General features: G+C 42.2%; 1 protein-coding gene across 5 annotated transcripts in view; it reads right to left on the minus strand.

Annotated features, from left to right (window-relative positions):
• Myof (myoferlin) overlaps positions 1-19805 on the minus strand; it is a 148681-nt gene that overhangs the window by 118059 nt on the left and 10817 nt on the right. For 4 of the 5 annotated variants that reach the window (XM_048801765.1, XM_048801763.1, XM_048801762.1 and 1 more), the window contains exons 2-3: positions 10776-10831; positions 8420-8511 (exon numbers count right to left, since the gene is read on the minus strand). In XM_048801765.1, coding sequence (XP_048657722.1) covers positions 8420-8511; positions 10776-10831 — 148 coding nt within the window. Of the gene's footprint in view, positions 1-8419; positions 8512-10775; positions 10832-13941; positions 14004-19805 lie in introns of those variants that run through there. The other variant, XM_048801766.1, reaches the window with a different exon arrangement.

Below are 19805 nucleotides of genomic sequence, written 5' to 3' on the forward strand. Positions count from 1 at the left end.
CCCCCACCCCCATCTCTCTCCAGTTCTGGGAGACAATCAGGGCCCTGTCCTCACACTGTGGCTCAGGAACCAGTCTCGCTAGACATTCGGTGTCACTCATAAGGCTCTTCTCATTTGCTTCAGGAAGCACTGTCTCTGCTAGTCACATCTGATATTGGGAAATGACTGCATTTGGTCTAGTTTTTAAGTCATGTCAGTGGGTGGGCAAATCTTATCCCCATTTTGTCATCTTAGCATAAGCGGAACTGCTACACTACAGTGACTGAGAATTCTGAGGCCTGGGGAGGTGAAGTAACTTGCCCCAGGTCACTCACACAGGATGGTAGAGCTGGGTCTCTAAACAGCCTCTGTCAGATTCCAGAACCCACCATGCCACCATGCTCTTCCACCTTCCTGGGAGCTCGGTGATGTTTCACATCTCTCTACCAAGGGTCAGGAGCTTTATGAGAGGCGTTTGCTTGCTGTTTAAACCCAAGCTGGAATCAGAACTGTTTCTGAGAGCTAAGGGAGGCAGATTCCTCAGAAATGGCTCTTTTTTTTTTTTTTCAATGTTTATTTATTTATTTTCAATACCTTTGTTTTATTTTTATGTGGCGCTGAGGATCAAACCCAGTGCCTCATGCATGCTAGGTGAGCATTCTACCTCTGAGCCACAAATCCCAGCCCCCAGAAACAGTTCTAATGTGATAGCCATAGGGTGATTTTTTTTCCTTGTTTAGAATTTACTTTTTTTTTTCCAATTTGTAATAATTATATTCAATTTGTAATAATAATAACATGACAGTAGAACACATTTTGACACATCATACATAAATGGAGTATGATGTGTCAAATTTTTTTTCTTTCTTCGGGTTGTACATGATGTAGAATCATACTGGTCGTGTAGTCGTATCTATAAGCACATAGGGCAATAATGTCCGATTCATTCTACTATCATTCCTATCCCCATACCCCCTCCCTCCCTTCACTCCCCTCTGCCTAATTCAAAGTACCTCCAGAATCTCAGCTGACTCTTAAGAGTAGATAGGAACAAAGTCAGTTTTGAACAACTTGGTCTTAAACTTCTGGCAGGAGAATATAACCTGAGCACAGTCCTACATGGACCTTTAAAAGGAAAGACAATGTTGTTGTTGCTTTTTAATGTAACTTAAGATGGACACTTGTGTCAGCCCTACCAAAGTAAGTAAAGCTGGAGTCTATAAAGGAGGGGTAATTATGAGAGTGCCTAATATTTAACTATCACAAAGAACTCTAGAAACACAAGCTTGTCCTGAATTTCAGAGACTGGCTGAAATACTAATGGTTTTCATTTTAAATTGTTTACCAAAAAAGTAATGCTTTGCTGTCTTGTTTATTGTAGTACTAGCATAAACCTTGACCTAGGTATTCTTGTCCAGTCACCTGCCAACTGCCACAATGGGCTTTTGGATTGCTGTGATGCTAAATACCCTTAACTGTCCATGCCCCACCTGAAAGAAAACAAGGACTTTGGGTCACTTTCCCCCAACTTGCCCTCTCTGCAGAAAATAGCTTGGAGATGTCTTGGTCACCCACTTTTCCATAGAAATGGAAGGTAGAATTGACGGTGGGAAAATGTAACAGTTGTCCCTTCACCTTCTGAATATAGCCCTCATTGCTCAAAAGTTTATCTTTTTAAAAAATGTTTTTTTTTTCTCTCTTCTCCCCTCACCCCTCCCTAACAAGATTAGGAAGACAGTGTTATCTTTTCTTCCCCTAGTTAATTGCCCTTGAACACACTCAGTACAGGAAGGAGATGCCTGCTTAGGATCTGGGAAGTGAGTAACTCCCAAATTAACAAATGAATCCTAACAGGCCATCAGGGTGCCCAGAGACCCCCTACCAGAGCACACCTGGAATGTTAGCCCTTGAAGAGTTCCTTTAAACATCCCACCCTCTCTCCTGATGGGGACAGTCATCTTAGCCTTTGGGACAGGAGTCCCTGGTGTTTCTCTTTTGCTAGCAAATCAATAAACCTTTTTTTTCCCTTTTTCTCAAAAAAAAAAAAAAAAAGTTCCTCTATTCTTCCCTAGCACCCACCCCCTCATTGTGAATTAGCATGCGCATCAGAGAAAACATTCAGCCTTTGGTTTTTTGGGATTGGCTTATTTTGCTTAGCAAGATATTCGCCAGCTCCATCCATTTACCTGCAAATGCCATAATTTCATTCTTCTGTAAGGCTGAATAATATTCCATTGTGTATATATACCATATTTTGTTTATCCATTCATGTGTTGAAGGGCACTATGGTTCCATAGTTTAGCTATTGTGAGTTGAGCTGCTATAAACATTGATGTGGCTGCGTCACTATTGTATGCTGATTTTAAGTCCTTTGGGTATATGACTAGGAGTGGGATAGCTGAGTCAAATGGTGGTTCCATTCCATGTTTTCTGAGGAATCTCCATACTGCTTTCCAGAGTGATTGCACCAATTTGCAATCCCACCAGAAATGTATGAGTGTGCCTTTTCCCCCCACATCCTTGCCAACATTTATTGTATCTTGTATTCTTGATAATTGCCATTCTGACTGGAGTGAGATGAAATCGTACAACAGTTTTGATTTGCATTTCTCTAATTGCTAGAGATGTTGAACATTTTTTCATATATTTGTTGATCGATTATATTTCTTTTTCTGTGAAGTGTCTGTTTAGTTCCTTAGCCCATTTATTGATTGGGTTAGTTGTTTCTTTGTTGTTAAGTTTTTTGAGTCCTTTATATATCCTGGAGATTAATGCTGTATCTGAGATGCATGTGGTAAATATTTTCTCCATGGAGTGATTTTTAAATGTTAAGTTTCATTCATGTGGTGGTATCATAGAGCATTCATTCATTCATTCATTTAACAAACATTTACCAAGAGACTTCCATATGCCAGGCCCTTGCTCAGGACTGGTGGTACAGCGTTGAGCAACATGGGTGTGGAGCTTACTGTCCAGCAAAGCAGGAACAGATGAAGTAACTAGATAAGAACGTTGCAGATCCAACACTGAGCTGGATACAGATGTGCAGACCAACACATACTCTGAATACTTGTCTTAGCCCCAGCCCCAGCCTTAACATCCAACTGCCTACAGAGACTCCCTACATCATTCCTATGCTCATTAGAACTTTGCAGAAAGAAGGGTTCTGAAGAAATAAAATAGGGCATGAGAGGGACAACGGCCAGGAGGGGCTGTTCTGGGCTGGGTGATCAGAGATGCTAAGGTCCAGTGAGAAGATTTTGTATCTACTGCAGCGTGAGGGAAAGAATACCACTTGCAGAAGCCCTGCTCGGTGCCTCTTTTCTTCCCCTGCACAGGCACACATGTGCATGCATTCACACGCATGTGTGTGCAAACACATACAAACTTGTACATTCACTTCACTCCTACATGTCCAGCCTCCTAAAGGTGGTTCTTCTTGAGGAGTTCAAGTGGATTGCAGCAAAGCCAGGGTGTCAAGGAATCAGAGTCCCAGCCTCAATCCTTTGAGCCTCAAGTCTCCTCTCCACTTCTCAAGGTCATTGTGAAATTAAATGAGATGAGATATAAACTCTCAACAAATCACGTCCAATGTATAATATGAGCATATGTGACTTCCTATTCAACACAATAAAAATTTTATGGATTTTAACCTGGAGAGGAACCTCTACTCTGATATTAACAGCTTTTTCTTTTTTTCAAAATTAGGAAGAAAAACTACTTCCATTTCAGCAAAGAGATCATTGACCATTCAATGTACATTTTGGTTCCTATTGGTGCTCAGAGGCTTCCAGTATAACATAAGTCAAGAGTACAGGCCTGGACCTGAGCTAGCTGACTGACACATGTGCTGCTGTATGATCTTGAGCAGGTTACTGACCCTCTCTGAGGAAAAACAGACCTGTGTCAGAGGGTGTGTGTAAAGATGAAGTGGGATAATGCGTTAATAGGTTAGTCCTAAGTGACAGCCTTGTCTGCTAAGGGGACTCTCATTCTTCACTGGGAAAATTCTTGCACTCTGACATTATAGCTAAAAATATCATTTTTGTTTATCATGTGATCAAGAAGCTCCTCTGACTCTTCTGTCACCCTTCTTCAGTCTGCAAAGCTGATTGGATAACTGTAAAGTGAGAGACAGCAGCAGTGGCACTGAACAACCCACCTGGCCCCTGGCACCTGAGAAGGGGCAGTGCCGTCGCACCAGGGCTGTGAGTGCAGGGACCACCCTGGACCAATCTGTCCAAGGTGTGGCCATGGTACACAGGCCAACCCAGGCCGCTGGCTCTGTTTGCTGACAGGCAAACAGATGCCAAGTGAGAGAAGTGTTTGCAGCAGCCAGTCTCCATGGCAACAGGCAAATCAGCAAGCAGGACATTGCTTAAGCTGGAAGAAAAATGCTTCACCCCACCCCAGGCTTTCAGGTGGCAGAAGCATTCCCACATTGGACAGTCGGCAGAGGCCTCAAGGCCAAATCTTTAGCAGAAAAGCCAAGAAGACAATCTGGGGCCAAAGAGCCAACCTGTACAAATATTTCAGACAAACATATATCTTATTCCTAGAGGGTTTTCTTTTTTATAAGATGCACAGGTAATTTGGCCAAGGTCTATGTAGTGTTCAGTTGGTGGAAACAAAGCCAAAGGGCATGATACCCCTCTGATGATGGGGGCATGCTGTTTTGTACAGTAAGGAACAGAGGTGACAGAGTGATAGTGCCATCACGCTCTGTTTGTCACAGAGCTGACTTGAGGCCAGGCTTTCACTATGCAGTGAAATTTGCAGAACAGAGAATAAATCTCTTAGCAAAAAACACCTGCCCCAGCGACCCTGCCACAGGGCCTACAAGTCCTGTTTTGTTTACCTCTCCAGGTAAGCGACTGGCTTCAGTCCAAAAGCCAGTGTTTGTGGGGAAAAAAAAAATCACACAGTTAACTATTAGCAACCATTACACCTTCCCTCAGGTTGACTTCTCAGCACCTTAAAACAGGACCTTGAAGGCTGGGCCACAGGACAAGTGAGTTTTTCTGGGAAAGGCAATTGGCAGAGAGTGCTGGGCATGGCTCAGAGAGCAGGCTGAGCAGGTATCCCCAAGGAAACCCTGGAAAATAAGGACACTGGGTGCCCAGGAAAAATCAGAGGGAGGAAGAGGGGGTGGGGAGGGAAAGTTTGAAAGAGTGATGGAAATCTACTTTACATTTTGCCTAGAATTTACCTTTTTCTGTTACACCTAAAAATTCCTCCGTCATCATAACACCCTGGTGACCACATGCTCATTTGGTCTCTGTGCTCAGCAGACATTGTGGTGTCTCTCCAGGATGCAGAGTTCTAAACTTTAGAAGGATCCTCTTACAATAGAACCGATAGTATTTTTTTTGCTGTTGTTCAGAATGAAAAAGAAAATGTCCAGGTTCTGAGCAACTGCACATCAGCTCTTTCTCCAGAAATGCACACAGCACCTGAAAGGGTGCCGGGGTGAGCCCAGCTGGGGTTTGTCCTCTCCCCATTGCTGCCATCATCCCAGCGCCCCACTGTTTCCTCCATGTGGTGTAAAATAAATTCCTAACGGGCTCCCAGTATTATTTCCCCTCTTCCCTAACTGGTTCCTATAAAATCCAGTCTCTACACACAAGGCCTGAATGACCTTTTACAAATGTAAGTCAGACCGTACTCAAAACCTTTTAATGGAGTCCCAATTTCCATTCCATTGAGAATGAAATCCAAAGCCCATGCTGGGCTCACAAAGCCATGGGTGTCATAGCTTTGCTGACCTCATATCCTCCCCTTGTGCTCATTGTTTCAACTTGACTGGACTCTTCAAGTTTCTCAAATATTCTCCTGCCTCCGGGCCTTTGTACTTGCCATTCTCGCTGCCTAGAATATTATTTTCCCCCAGAGAGCTACACAGCTCATTCCTTCATTTTAGGTCTCTACTTAAATGTAATCTTGTCAGCACTTCATATAAAATTGCATCCCCCCCCTGATTCCTACCCTCAATCACTCTCTAACCTTTTACTCTGCTTTATTCTTCTTTGTAAGATATAACAGCTTCCTCCTAAGCTCATAGCACTTCACAGTATACCTGACTAGGTACATATTTATTTTATTTGTTTTTGTCTTTCCCTCAAATGTGTAACCTACAGGAAAGCAAGGACTTAGCTGAAGACAGATGGGAGCTGGGAGGCAGACCACTAGGTTCTGCTACCATGCTAAATAGCCATGGCACAAAATGGTGGAGATCTGAACCAGACTTCCAGCGATGGGCAGGGATAAAAACACATGGCACAGATCACAGAAAGGAAGGAAACATAAGATTTAGAAATATATTAGACAAGAAGCAAAAGGGAGAGGATCCAGAGAGGTCTGAGTTTTGAGCCCAGTGGTATAGAACTAGCCAATCCAATATGGTGGCCTCCAAACACGTGTCTATGCAGAACTTGAAGTATGGTTTGTCCAAATTGGACGTGCTATAAGGGTAAAACACATTCTAGATTTCAAAGACTTAATAAGGAAAACAAAGCATGTAAAATATCTTGGATGATTTTAAAAATATGGATACATGTAGAAATGATAATATTTTTGATATACTGGTTTAAAAATATTAGGGGCTGGGGTTGTATGTAGTTCAGTGACTTAGCATGGGTGAGACCCTGGGTTCCATCCTAAAACTACCAAAACAAACAAACAAACAAACAAACAAAAAATATTATTAATTTCACCTGTTTTCATTTTATTTTTGCCAATGTGTCTACAGGAAAATTTTGAGTTGCATGTACACTCTGTCCTATATTCTATTGGAGAGGGCTGGCCTAGAATATCAACAGTGGTTCCATTCTCGGAAAGAGGAAAGCAAAGAAGAGAAAAGACTATTATTAGTAACAATTAGAAGTTACTGTGAGGCTCTAGTGCCCACTTCCCCAGAACTTTGAAATATGGGAAATAAAACTGTCTTCTGGGATTTGGGGTGAGAGATTTAAAAAAAAAAATCACATAATGATTCAAAGCTGAGATGTGCAATATAACCTTAAAAAGCTAAAGTAGTTTTCGTTGTAAGACTGATGGGACAAGAACTTTCCAGAATGTATAGTTTAAGGGAAAAAACCAAATCAGCCACAAGGGTATTGGCCGCAACTGAACACAGAAGAAAGGATCACATCAAAGACAAACATGACAGTTTCTATCAGTGTACTTTCTAGGGAGCAGATGTCTGACCAGGCTGAGTCTGATACCCTTAAGTGGAAGACCCCAGTGATTGGGGTGATCACCTGATTTCCTGTCCAAACCAAGCTACTGTTGACAGCAAAAGGGACATTATTAATCCTTGAGCTGCGACAGTAAACAGGATTGTCCCAAACAAATTAGAGCATATGGTCACTCTAACTCAACTAACTCATCCTACTTTATTGCTCTCATTACAGCCTTCTGATTGTACCAAATGTGCCTGAACTAAGACGTGCATATTTTTTTAATATTTTCAATTGTCAATGAATCTTTTATTTTATTTATTTATTTATTTATATGCAGTGCTGAGGATTGAACTCAGGGCCTCACACATGCCAGGCAAGTGCTCTACCACCTAGCCACTACTCCAGCCCATAAGACATGCATTTTTAAATGCACTAATTATAGAAAACTGAAATGTTTCTTACAATTGATGTAGGTATTAAATATTCATCCTTTTGTCTCTTCCCAAACCTGTTATTAATTTAATAGCACATCTTATGAACCATGATACTTACAATCAAGGATACAGAGTAATCTAGCTTATCATGTAGTATGGCTTGAAAAAAAATTCATGAATCAGAGAGTAGCCACGCCCACTCATCAGGTAATTGATTCCCATTACAAAACAACAAGTAGGTATTCTGGTTATAAGTATTAGTTTCCTGGGAACTTGGTTAGTGTGAACTGGTAATAAGTCTAGGTTCTAAGTCTACATGACCAAAGTACAGCTCCAGGACTGGTTTGAATTTAATAAGGTCATTCTGTCTCATGGGGACCAGTGTTGGAACTTCCCCACCCAAATTTACCCAGAAGACAATCCTTGGTGTCACCCTGGGCACTACCATGATAACTCCCATATGAATCTGAAAGATACAGTATAATGATGTATATAGGTGACACATAATCAGAAAAAGGAAGAATTGGTGTTGTGTCCAATATAGCCACAGCTCAGATAAACAACCCAAAGTGAGAAGCAACTATGTACAGTTAACAAAGAAGTTGCAGGATAGACTCATGGTGTTTGCAGACTCTTTGACTTACTTCAGTCATTGGAAAAAAAGTGCTGTGATTGATTAGTCATATCTGATATTGGCTCCTAAGGGAGTAGGAGCATGGAATTAAAGCACTGTTACATTGGAAATATTATCACGTGTGATTGTCAACAAAATGAACAATATTGAGATGATATGTAGAATGAAAAAAGCTGTTGAAAGTAACTTACTTATTTTGTCCAATTGTCTCAAAATCTTTCACAACGATCCCAAGGGAAGATGAAAAGTCCAATGGTATACCCCTCAGGTCAAACTCCAAAATCTGTTCACATAAAGGTTATGAAAATAAGAAGGCTGTTGAGAGCATCAAAGAACATAATAAAATGCACAGTATTGCCTGTTGGGACAATATTTTCATCCACAACAGTGTCTCTAATTACTCAATTCTATAATTAGATAGAAACTATTGAATTCTATGCCTGGAGGCTGCTGAGGGGTATGAGACTCAAACCAGCCTTCCACTCAGAGAACCTGCAGGTGGCTCCAACTTTCCCATGTCCTTGGTTCTGTGGCTTCAGACAGGTCACTGAACCGCTGACTCATGGTCAGAACTGTACTTAATGCCTACCACAGCTGTTGCAAGAATAAGATGGAATATTATCTGTGAAAATACTTTCTTCAAAGTTTATTTTTAAGTGATTTGCTAGTCTTAATTATATCATTATCACACAAGGAAGAGGAATAATCTAAGAAAGCATTTTCTAAAATATATCAGCCCCTTATTTGAAGTTCCACTGTGGTCAATGCTGTAGTCAAGATCTTTCCAAGTTTCCTGTTTTAAATGCAATGGATTGCTTTCTAATAAAAGTGCAAAGAAAATCAGGAGAGCACCATTGATGCCTCTGATTGGCTAGGTAATAAACACATTAAATAAATCAAATAATGGTTTGAGGTTCTTTGCAGTGGGTTTGGAATGGAAGGAAAACTTGTGTTGTACCTCACATGAGAACATATACACTAATCCCCATGGACTTGAGGTTGGCATTTCATTTGGGTTTGGTTTCAGTTATAAAATGTAGTTGGAAAGTTTACTTGATAAGTAAACTTGCAATATGAGCAAAAACAAAACAAAACAAAACAAAACAAAACAAAACAAAAAACCATGCTGAAAGCAAAATGGAATGAGATGGAAGAAGCCTGTAGAAGACATGCCAGTTCACATGACAACCCATCTCTTTGCCACTGGTCATGTGGATTGAGCTCAAAAATAGACATGTCAGGATGATTCAAAACCTGAAGCAATAAAAACACACAGAATAAACATATTTTGTCTTTGTTTTATTCTTGGAGCTCTGTGTCAAGTGCTAGGGACTCACAGTGACCGACCAGGCAGGTCTCTTATTCTTGTGGCACCTGGGGGTCCACTTGGCTGCTCTGGGTTCCTGTGAAATCACAGAGATGTGGACTTCCCTTGCAACCTGCCTGAGGCAAGCAGGGCTTTCCAGATAGGCAGTAAGAAGCTTTCATCTTTATCTCATTCTGTGATAGCATGCTCCCCTAGTCTTGGAGAGATAGTGAGACTAGTTGGGGGAAGAAGGGATCCAGAGTGGGTGGAGGGGAAGTTTTTATAGCCTGGTGACTCAGTGAAACCAACAAAGACATTTATTACTGATCTTGTGCAGGGAGGTTGGCCCCAGCTTTTGAAATAAACAATGGTGCTGATGATCAACTTTTGAAAAATTAGTCAGAGTAGGAAAATCCTACTCAGTAGGAAAAATAAAAAATTTCACATATCTATGAAAATACTAAACACAGAACCATTTAGAAAATAGATATAAAGTCAACAGAGGGGTGGGGAATGGACAAATAAATTATATTATATCCTTTCAATAGAATATTACCTAATCATTAAAAATGCTTTTGAATTGAGTGATATAAGCATATGCTTGGGATACAATAGCAAGAAAAAGTAGGATAGGAACTTGTATTTGATAGTTTGTATTTCAGAAGTCATATTTCATTAACTGTATTTACTCAAAAACACTTATTGATACACACAGATGTTACCTACTTACTTCTTGAGGGTGGGATCAAAGTTAATTTTATAATGTTCACCTGAAGTTTTCAAAATTTCTATATTAAGTAAACATCACTTTTTTCAATATAAAAAAATCAACGTCATTACTCAGCTAGATACACAAAAAGTATCATGTGATATGCTCTTGTTTAATCACAGGCAGATATGTTTTTAATTATGAGCTTTTTTTCTGAGATTCTGGAGTTGATTTAGTCCTCCCTCTTGCCACAGAAGTGGACCATATTCACGCAGCAAGCTCCCGGCTGAGCCAGGAGAGACATCATCCCTCCTGATTCCCAGTCCAGGTTTAGCTCACCACACCACCCCATGCAGGAGACAGTCATTGGTGGGCCAACCTCTTTGAAGTGTGCTACTGTCTTGGGGAAAGAAGGGGAGCTGGAGTGAGTAAGGTGGAAATTCTCTTTCCAAAGGGAAGAGTTAGTTTCTGATCCAAAGAAGTAGCTTATCCATTAAAGCAAAGTTGAGAAAAAAAAAAATCACAAAGTCACCTCATTCCAGACAGGATTGAGTTCATTATCGACTTTCTTCGTTTTCTTTTTCTCATCTGCAAATAAAAAAATTACAGATTCAATCAATGAGAAATAAAGAGCATTTAAAATTCATGCATTCCTTCAAAGAACATTAGCCGAGAGCCTAATATGTGCCTACATTTCCTCATTCATCTGCCTACGATGGGGACCACTTGATATCTATCTGCCTTCCCAATGAAATGACTTTTTTTTTGGCTTAAAACATCTTTCACATCCCCTGGTCTTCAAGGGATTCAAAATCATGGAGTGCTGTGATGTTCTGCTCCTCCCTCAAGCAGATCTCCTGGGGCCTCTGCATCTCCTGCCTGCTGCAGAAAGAAGCCAACAGAGATGATCTTTGAGATGCTGGTACAACCACTGAATAGATGAGGAGACTGAGTTTCAGAGTTACAAAATGTGTCTGAGCTCAGTGTGGCAAGGGTACCTGACCGAAACCTGGAATCTCAGCCCTGAAGCCCATCCTGACTTCCAGAGTTACAAAACCTCAACACAGCTTAAAGATGAGATAGGACTCCCTCCCACAGGCCTGAAATCAAGAGAATTAGAAGAGGAGCACTATCTAGGACCAGCATGATGGATTTGGGGATCATTTTACTCCTGACCCTACCTAGAGAAGTAAATAAGTAAATGTAGCCAGTGCTTCAAGTTTCCTTGGAGCAAAGTCCAAAGAGCAAGGGCTTCTCTTGGGAGCCCTGGGAGGCTGTCTCTAAAAGATTTACCAAAATAAAAGCTAATCTCTGCATGACAAATGCTAGAAGTATTATTCTATTTTCTTAAAATTGTATATATTACTGTTGTCACTCCCCTTTCACAGCTAAGGACACTGAGAAGTTAAAATACCATATTCAAAATCACCTATCAGTCAGGGGCAAGGCTAGGATTTGAACCCAGGCAGTGTCACATCAGTGGTGACACTTTGAACCATGCTTGGGCCATTGCTTCCCCTCTGCCACTGTGGAGTATAGGAGGCAGTTGGTTTTGTTCAACTGAATGTCACATTGCTTTGGCTCCCAGCTGTCTGTGGGACTAACCACCTCATTCTTCCAAGACCTCAACATTGTAAGGCCATGAGTCATGACCCTCCCTCTGCTAAGCATTAACTTTTCCACTTGAGTGGGCATCATATAGTCCAATGGGCTTCCCTTTCTAAGCTTCAGCATGATCCTACTCATGGGCTCGTGCCTAGACCTCACTGGCTAGTTCCAAATGTGGTCTGTCTGTGAGGTCAACAGGGCCTCTCACTGGATTTGATTCTGCTGCCACCTGTAAGCTGTCCAGAAATTATCCCTCCCACACTTCCATACTGGACCCACCCATCTCTCTTCTCATCTGACATAAACTCTTCTCTCCTCTGGTTACAGGAAGAGAACATGTTCTTGAGAGGAAAGAGGAGCCATGCAAAGAATTTTTAACTACAGTGGAATTGGGCAAAATGATTTCTCCACATAATTGTAGCAACTCCATCTAAGTAATCATTTCTAGGTGCCAGGCTGTGTGTTCTGCTGCAGTGTCTATCCATTATGATACCTTCAAGGTCATCCTCGTTTTACAGACAAGAAAACCAAGAGCAATCAACTTGCTTAAGATGACACAATTAATGGGAAACAGTCAGATTTTGAAACTACATCTCTCTGGTTCCAACACCTGAGGGTTTTCCACACACCACAGTACCTCTTTGGAGGCTGTCAGAACATTGGATAATGAAGATATGTACATATAATATATGTAAGGAACCTGGATTCTTGGGCAGTGACCACAGGGAAGCCCCTGAACAGATTTCAGGGCATCATAAAACTCTCTAAAGAGTATTTGTTCTAATATACAAAATATTGCCTCTGAGTTTTTCAGGGGGAGAGAACTCACTATTCTCACAGATTCTCAAGTAAGTTAGTGACCTTTGAAAAAGGTTAGGAATCCCTGCATTCAACACGCATAAAATGGTACCACTAACCAGGGACTGGTGGGTGAGAACTAAGTCATAAAGAAGGTCTTTGGACCTTCAAGGTCCAAAGAGTGAAATGGGCAAATCCAAAAATTCTATGTATCCAACCTGGGTACCGAGGAAGCAGAGGTGGAGTTTGGGAATGATTGACAAGGAGGGATTGAAAATGCAGATCTAAGAAGAAAAGCTCATTCCAGATACAGGCCACCAGGTGGGTGGGTTAGCTGTGGAGGAGGGGAGAGCTGGTTATGTCTGGGGACTCTGCACACACAACTGGCTGTGGAAAGGAGTAGAGGGCTGCGGGAGAGGTAATGGTCATACTGTAAAGTCTTAAATTTCCACTAAGCTTCATTTGACTGATAGGAGTCACTTAAAAGAGGAGAATATTAGAGTATGGGCTTAAGAAAATTCAATAAATTCATAATTCAATGATAAAAACCCAGTTGCCAACAACTCTTAATACATTTCCAGAACATATGATTTAGTTTTGTATTGAGAACAAAAGGGAGAAGTCAAGTCTCAGCAGAAGCCTTTGACCTCAGACTGGGTGGAGCTACTAAGGAGGAACTTCCTATAGCTCCAAGCACTAGGTGCAGGGTGTTGCTGCAGAAGGTCTTACCCTCTAGGGGATGCTCACTGTAAGCCAGGCTTTGCTAAGCCCTTTCCATGCCTCATTTCACTTATTCCTTCTAGCAAACCTGTTGGGTAGGCACTGTTAGTATCTCCAGTTTGCAGATAAGTAAAGTGAGTCCAGAATGGTTAAGTAATTTGCCCAAGATCATAGGGCTAGGAGGAAGCCCTCTAACCAGGTCTAGTTTCACTCCAAGCCCTTATATTTGCCCCCTGCACACTCCTATTTCCTTGACTAGAAAGGAAAATGTGTAAGTAGTTAGCATGAGCTCCTCCCCTTCTGGGGAAACCCAGCCCGAACCCTTCCAAGGAGGAGTCTCTGATTAGAATCAAAATGTGAATGCATTATCTTTTATTAAAATCCTATTCTCAGACATAAAAAAAAGTTAGCAAACAAAAAAAATGATAAATTAGTTCCTTATCAGCAGCCACAGAGTCAGATATTACTATTATTCAATTATTTGATTGGTCAAATGCTTCAAGGTCAAAGATGCAGGCACCAAACATCTGATTAACCACAGGAAACCCTCCTCTCTTCTCTGCATCACCTACCTCCTCTGCCGCCACCTCTAATTTTATTAAGATGACTGTTCCTTCCGATGGAAAGGAATTAAGTACTTACAGCCCTGAACAAAACAACTGACTCAAATGCAGAAACTTTGGACCAAGACTGAGGGCATTCTTCGGGACGTTTCCTGTTTTCTGATTAGCTACGCCTGCCTCTCACTAGGTTCTGTGAAGGTCAACAGTGCAGTGATTAACCTAAATGCAGTGATTAACCCGAATGAGGTCCCCAGGGTACTGAACAGCCAATTCACCCTCTTCACGGAGCCCTTTCCTTTGCTGGTCACCGACCAGACAGTACACAAGAGCCTTGCAGTTCAGGTCTCCCAAGACTAACTGCCACTTCTGTGCCAGGTGGCCAGCTATGATGTGGAGATGTGACTAACACTTTACCATCAGCTGAATTACAGTAAGAGATTTTCCCTCTATAATGTAGGTGGGCCTCATTCAAATAGTCAAAGACCTTAAGAGTAAAAGCTGATGTTTCCTGGAGAAATTCCACCTCAACACCATTAACATAGAAACCCTGCCTGAGTTTCCAGACTGCTGGCCTGCACCACAAATTTCAGACTTGCCAATCCCCACAGAAGCCCATTCCCTTCTCTCTCTCTCTCTCTCTCTCTCTATACACACACACACACACACACACACACACACACACACACACACTCACTCACTCACGGATGCATTCTATTCGTTCTGTTTCTCTGGAGAATCCTGTCTAACCTAACTAATAACAGCAGGAGCCCATGGAAATAATAACACCTACAATGGTAACACATTTTTATGTCCTTTCAAATACACCATATCCTACTGATTCTGATAATCCTAAAGGGAAAAGGACAGGTGTTGGCCAACCTCCCCTGACCGGACTTGGAAATCAGTGAACTCTCCATTTTTTGAGCTATTATCTTTGGAAGAAGTAAGACTTAATCACCAGCTCAGACTTCTTATGTGTAAACTTGTGACTTTAGATGAGATAATATCTAAAGTGTCCTCCAAGTTTAGTGCGACATGAACCTCAGGAGGTGTCCCCAAGTCCCGAGTGGTTAGATTGTGGTGTCTTTCTGAAATGGCTCAAGGAGAAGAAGCGGGTGCTATTTTCAAAGCCTTCCTCAGTAGGTGAAGTGAATCAACCAGGTCTCCAGGATCAGTGGTCCATCTGAACTTGATGTCAGGAGTATTTCACCTTTTTCAGGTTCCAAGGTCAAGTCCTCTTTCTTTTGAGAGATGAACAACCACACATCAATTCATCCACCATTTGCCTAAAATTTCACAGACCTCCTGAAGCCCATCCACATGTGGCTAGCATTAATTCAGTCAGAGCTCCCAGTACTTTTCATGAGTTATCTCATTTAATCTTCACAACAACTCTAAGAGGTAAGTTCTATGATGATCAAGCCTAGTTAAAAAGGGGGAAACCAAGACACAGAGAGATTCAGTAACTTATCCCAGCTAGGAAGTGACAGAGCTGGAATTCAAATCTGGCAGATAAGAGACACAAAGCAGTTTCCAACATTGGAGGATTAAGGCTAGGCAGTTACTCCTTAAAGACTGGGACTATATTGTATTAATATTGTTATCCACCCCCGGCCCTCAGCTAATGCTTACTAGATAGTAGTTTTTCCATGATTTGAGTGAATTGGACTTTACAAATTCATATAAGTATTATGACCATGGTTGCTTTCATGATTAAGTTAGAGCTTGAATACAAAGTGCTCAATCCCCGGCCTACAGAAAGCACTAAACAAATGAGCTATTAGATGATTTCTCATTATGGCAACAGGGTAGCCCCCTTTTGCATACTGCAGGGTTCCCTATTGTATAACAGGGTGTGCCCAGTGAGGCAGGGACTGCCCTAATGGAATAATTTCCATGTGGCTCCATTCCAGACCTCAGAGGCTGCCTGGGGCAGCTGGCATGTGGGCAGTGACGTCCTCCCTGGCAGATAGCCTGGCAGCCATGACCATGGGGTAATTTCTACAATAACTAGGGCCCAGAGATGGCTCTGGGAAGGGTAAGCAGGAGATGTCTCATCCCTCAGGACTTGAGAGGGACAGGGGAGGGGAAGGGCACAGAGTCATGTGGACTACCCAGGGGAACCTATTGGAGTAGTGTTTCTGACTTTACGCTTTCCAATCCTGTCTGCTCCAATGCTTTGGAACGATGTTGCCAAACGGGTTCCAGGAGAAAAACATTTGGGCCAAGTGGGAACCATGATACAAAGAAAGGCTGTTTTGTACATTTCTTTAGCAGCTGCTGATAGAGCTGATACACAGGAACGCCCAGGCAGAGGCAGGCGAAGTTCCTGCTCCCCTTTCTGCACCCCATGCCCCACTGGCCTCTGGAGATGCCCTTCCAGGAGAGCAAGTTCTCAAATCAAACCCAGATCCTCCAAGGCAACTGCAGTGAGGCCTGTCAATTTGAAAGACTCATGGAAGCTATTCCCTGAAAGCCAACCCTAGGGAGCAATCCCATCCTGGCTGTGCCACCTGCAGGGCTCAGGTGGAGCCAGACACCTAAATGGGCTGCTGCAGTGGTGATCTTGTGTGTGAGCATCCATCTGGGCCAGGTACTTTAAACACGGGAAGTGTCAGCATGCCCATTTGACAGATGAAGAGACTGAGGTTCAGTGGTGTTAACTGACTTGCTCCAAGATCACAGAACTACTAAGTGGCAGAGTCGAGCTTTAGCCCCAAGTCTGCTTCATTTCCCAACCTGTCCTCTTAACTCCAGGAAGACCTGCGGCTTTTTCAGTCATTATCAGCTGTGTACCTTTGGGCTACTTCCTATGTCCAGATTTATTCATTAATAAAAATTGCTATCTAATGCCAGGAATAATAGCTACCATATATAGGACTTGTAATCTGCCACACACTCTTCTAAGAGCTTGGTGGATGTCACTTATTAACATTATTCTTATTTCAAGGCATAATAAGGTTAAGTTGCATGTCCAGAGCCACCTGCTATCAAGAAACAAAGCCAGAATTTGAATGTAGGCATTCTGCTTCCTGAGACTCCTAGCCACTCCAGCTTCTGGTGGCATGTTTCTGAGACATAATTTATAGAGAATGAATTAAGGCTGGTTCTTGGCAAATTCACTATCTCCACAGAGGAGTTGAGGTCCAGAAGGCATTTCTAGGCCTGAACGTCCTATAACAAGGGGATTAAAAAGTCCACTGGCAGAGGAAGGATCAAGTGAGAAAGCAAGAAAGAGCCCAGGATGCAAGGGACATTGCTATATGTTGGGTTACAAGCACAACCTGCAGCGGCTTCCATCAGACAAGCATGATTCAACAGTCACACAAAATAATTCTGAAAGCAAAGAACGAGTCAAAAATCTTGAAAATTAGATCCCATCCCTTCTAAGCAGAAAAGGACGAGCTCCATGTGCCCTGGGCCTAAGATGCTGACATTCCATAATTAATAATCTTGTTAAACAGGATTTTCACTATTGCCAGCAGTTTTATTCCGCTCTCCTCAGACCTCCCTCCTATGCTGTAAGTGGCTTTGACCTCTGGGCTCTTTAGTGAGCTGGTTGTTTGCTGCAAACCTGCAGGAGTGCTGGGAGTCAGGAGTGTTTGTGGGCTGCTGTTTGTCACTGGAGCCTGGGACAGGGACAGAGGGTAGAACTAAAGCAAGAGAGATGTCAAGCACAGGGAAAGCGAGCCATGCATTTTTCTAAGCAGTGGTAAAATGTATTGGACTAAGAATCTCAAGACCCAGGTTCTGTTTATTCCCTGCCTCTTGTGGGCTATGCAACTTTGACCTCCCTTGATCTTTCTGAGTCTCAATACACTCACCTGAAAAAGGGGGTATAAATACCTGTCTTCATCACCACCTGGTGTTGGGAAGATCAATCCTATGAAAAGATTTTATACAATGTAAGGGGTCTGAGAGGGGTGACTTTCACAAAGCATGTCACTATGGGAAGCCATCATAAGGTGGGTGTCTAGCTCAGCCAGGTGCAGTGGTGCATGCCTGTAATCCCAGTGACTTCAGAGGCTAAGGCAGGAGGATCACAAGTTTGAAGCCAGCCCCAGCAATTTAGTGAGGCCCTAAGCAATTTAGAGAGAATTTGCCTCAAAAATTTAAAAAAATCTGAGAATGTGGCTCAGTGGTTGGGCGTCCCTGGGTTAAATTCCTGGTGCCTGTGCCTAAGCCTCCATCATTGCTTTTTGAATGGATGCATGTTTGAAAGGAGAAAGCAGCAACAACACAAATCAGGGAGAGACAGGAAGTAGCTAGGCAGTGAATTCAGACAGTGAGGAAGGATAAGCAAAAAATATAACTTTTTATGTTATTTGCATAAGAAAGAAAGATAAGGGGAAATTTTTTTTTCTAATTTCTAAGTTTTACTATTAGGATAAAAAAGATGATCAAGGTAACAAACCAGCAAATAGGTAAAATGAAATGACACCTCATCCTGACAGTTAAATATTAGATTTTTAATACTTTACATACACTGTTAGGTTTTTAGTTCCCACTGATAAAATGGCTCAAATGTGATTACCAGAGGAACTGATTCACTCCTAAGCTATGTCACCTCTGAGCCTCTGAGTCACTGCAAGTCCTAAAGGTTTCATTACCCTGTGGCAAGCTCAGCCCAGGAGGGTTGGGTTTTGTTTTTCTTTTCTTTTTATAGAATTCTTTTGTTCTTGGTGCACTTTCTTCCTCCTGCAGACTGGATCCAAATGTCCCCCACACTGAACAACTCTATCAGTGAAGGGGGCGGAAGCATTCACTTGACTCGGTGGTGGTTGTGGTCCAGGTACTGTGCCATCTCCTCATTCATCCTGAGCTCTGCAAATACAGTCTGGAATCTAGTAAAACCCTGCCCTGTCTCTGCCCCAGCTCCCCCATAGGAAAAATGGCGATAAAACAACACCTTCTTCCTAAGAATGAAATGAGGGTTAGGTACTACATGCAGGTGTGTGCGCAGAGTAAGAGCTGAATAAATGGTGGAAGGCCAAGTAATTGTTATTACTTGGGTTGTGCATCCAGCCCATAGTCTCTAGAAGATCAAAATAACTGCATAGACCTTCCTATGTGCTTACACTGTACTCATGCCAATCCCTGCACCTTGCTTGCAGTTGGGACTATTACCACTCCGTTTTACAGATAAGGCAAGTGAGGTCCACAGGTGCTGGGCCACAGTGAGTGGGCAGTCTGGACTGGGCTGCTGTGGCTGTCTGTTGCTATCTGTGCTGCCTGCTTAGGTCTTTAATAAGCACATGTGGCTATGTGCATTAACATTAATTAAAACTAATATTAAATTTTCAGTCTCTTGGTCACCTTTCAGCGATATTCACATGTGGCTAGTGGCTACCACATTGGACAGGGCAGATCTTGACCATTTCCCCCATCATAGGAAGTTCTTTTGAACATGTTGCTCTAATAATCTTCCACATATAGAAAGTGATTGGTGAATAAAGCTTTTTAAAAAGTCTGTTTTATTTTCACCAAACTGACTAGTTGTTTAGACACAATGTGAACCCAGTCTAGACCTCTTTTCCAGACTTACAGCTTCACCCTTTACAGGAGCTTAAAGGTCCTGTATGGCTATCCTCACTAGATTTGTAATCTTTCTATTTCTTTAGCACATAACCGGGGGCACTAATTTTTCATTTGGCAACGTGCAAAGGGAGGCAGACTTCAAGAAGTGGAGGAAGAATAAACATCTACTTTAAGTCTGGACACCCTAAGTACATCATGTTATTTATTTTTATAACCTTTAGAGGAAGATCATATCCCCACTGCAGGTTCCATGCCATTAATTAAGACCAAAGCCTATGTCAAGGTCAGAGGTAGGCTGGGCTCCTCTGACTTCCAGCTTTTGTTGAGATTCAACT

Source organism: Marmota marmota, unplaced genomic scaffold (assembly GCF_001458135.2).
Source record: "Marmota marmota marmota unplaced genomic scaffold, marMar, whole genome shotgun sequence".
Lineage (NCBI taxonomy): Eukaryota > Metazoa > Chordata > Mammalia > Rodentia > Sciuridae > Marmota > Marmota marmota.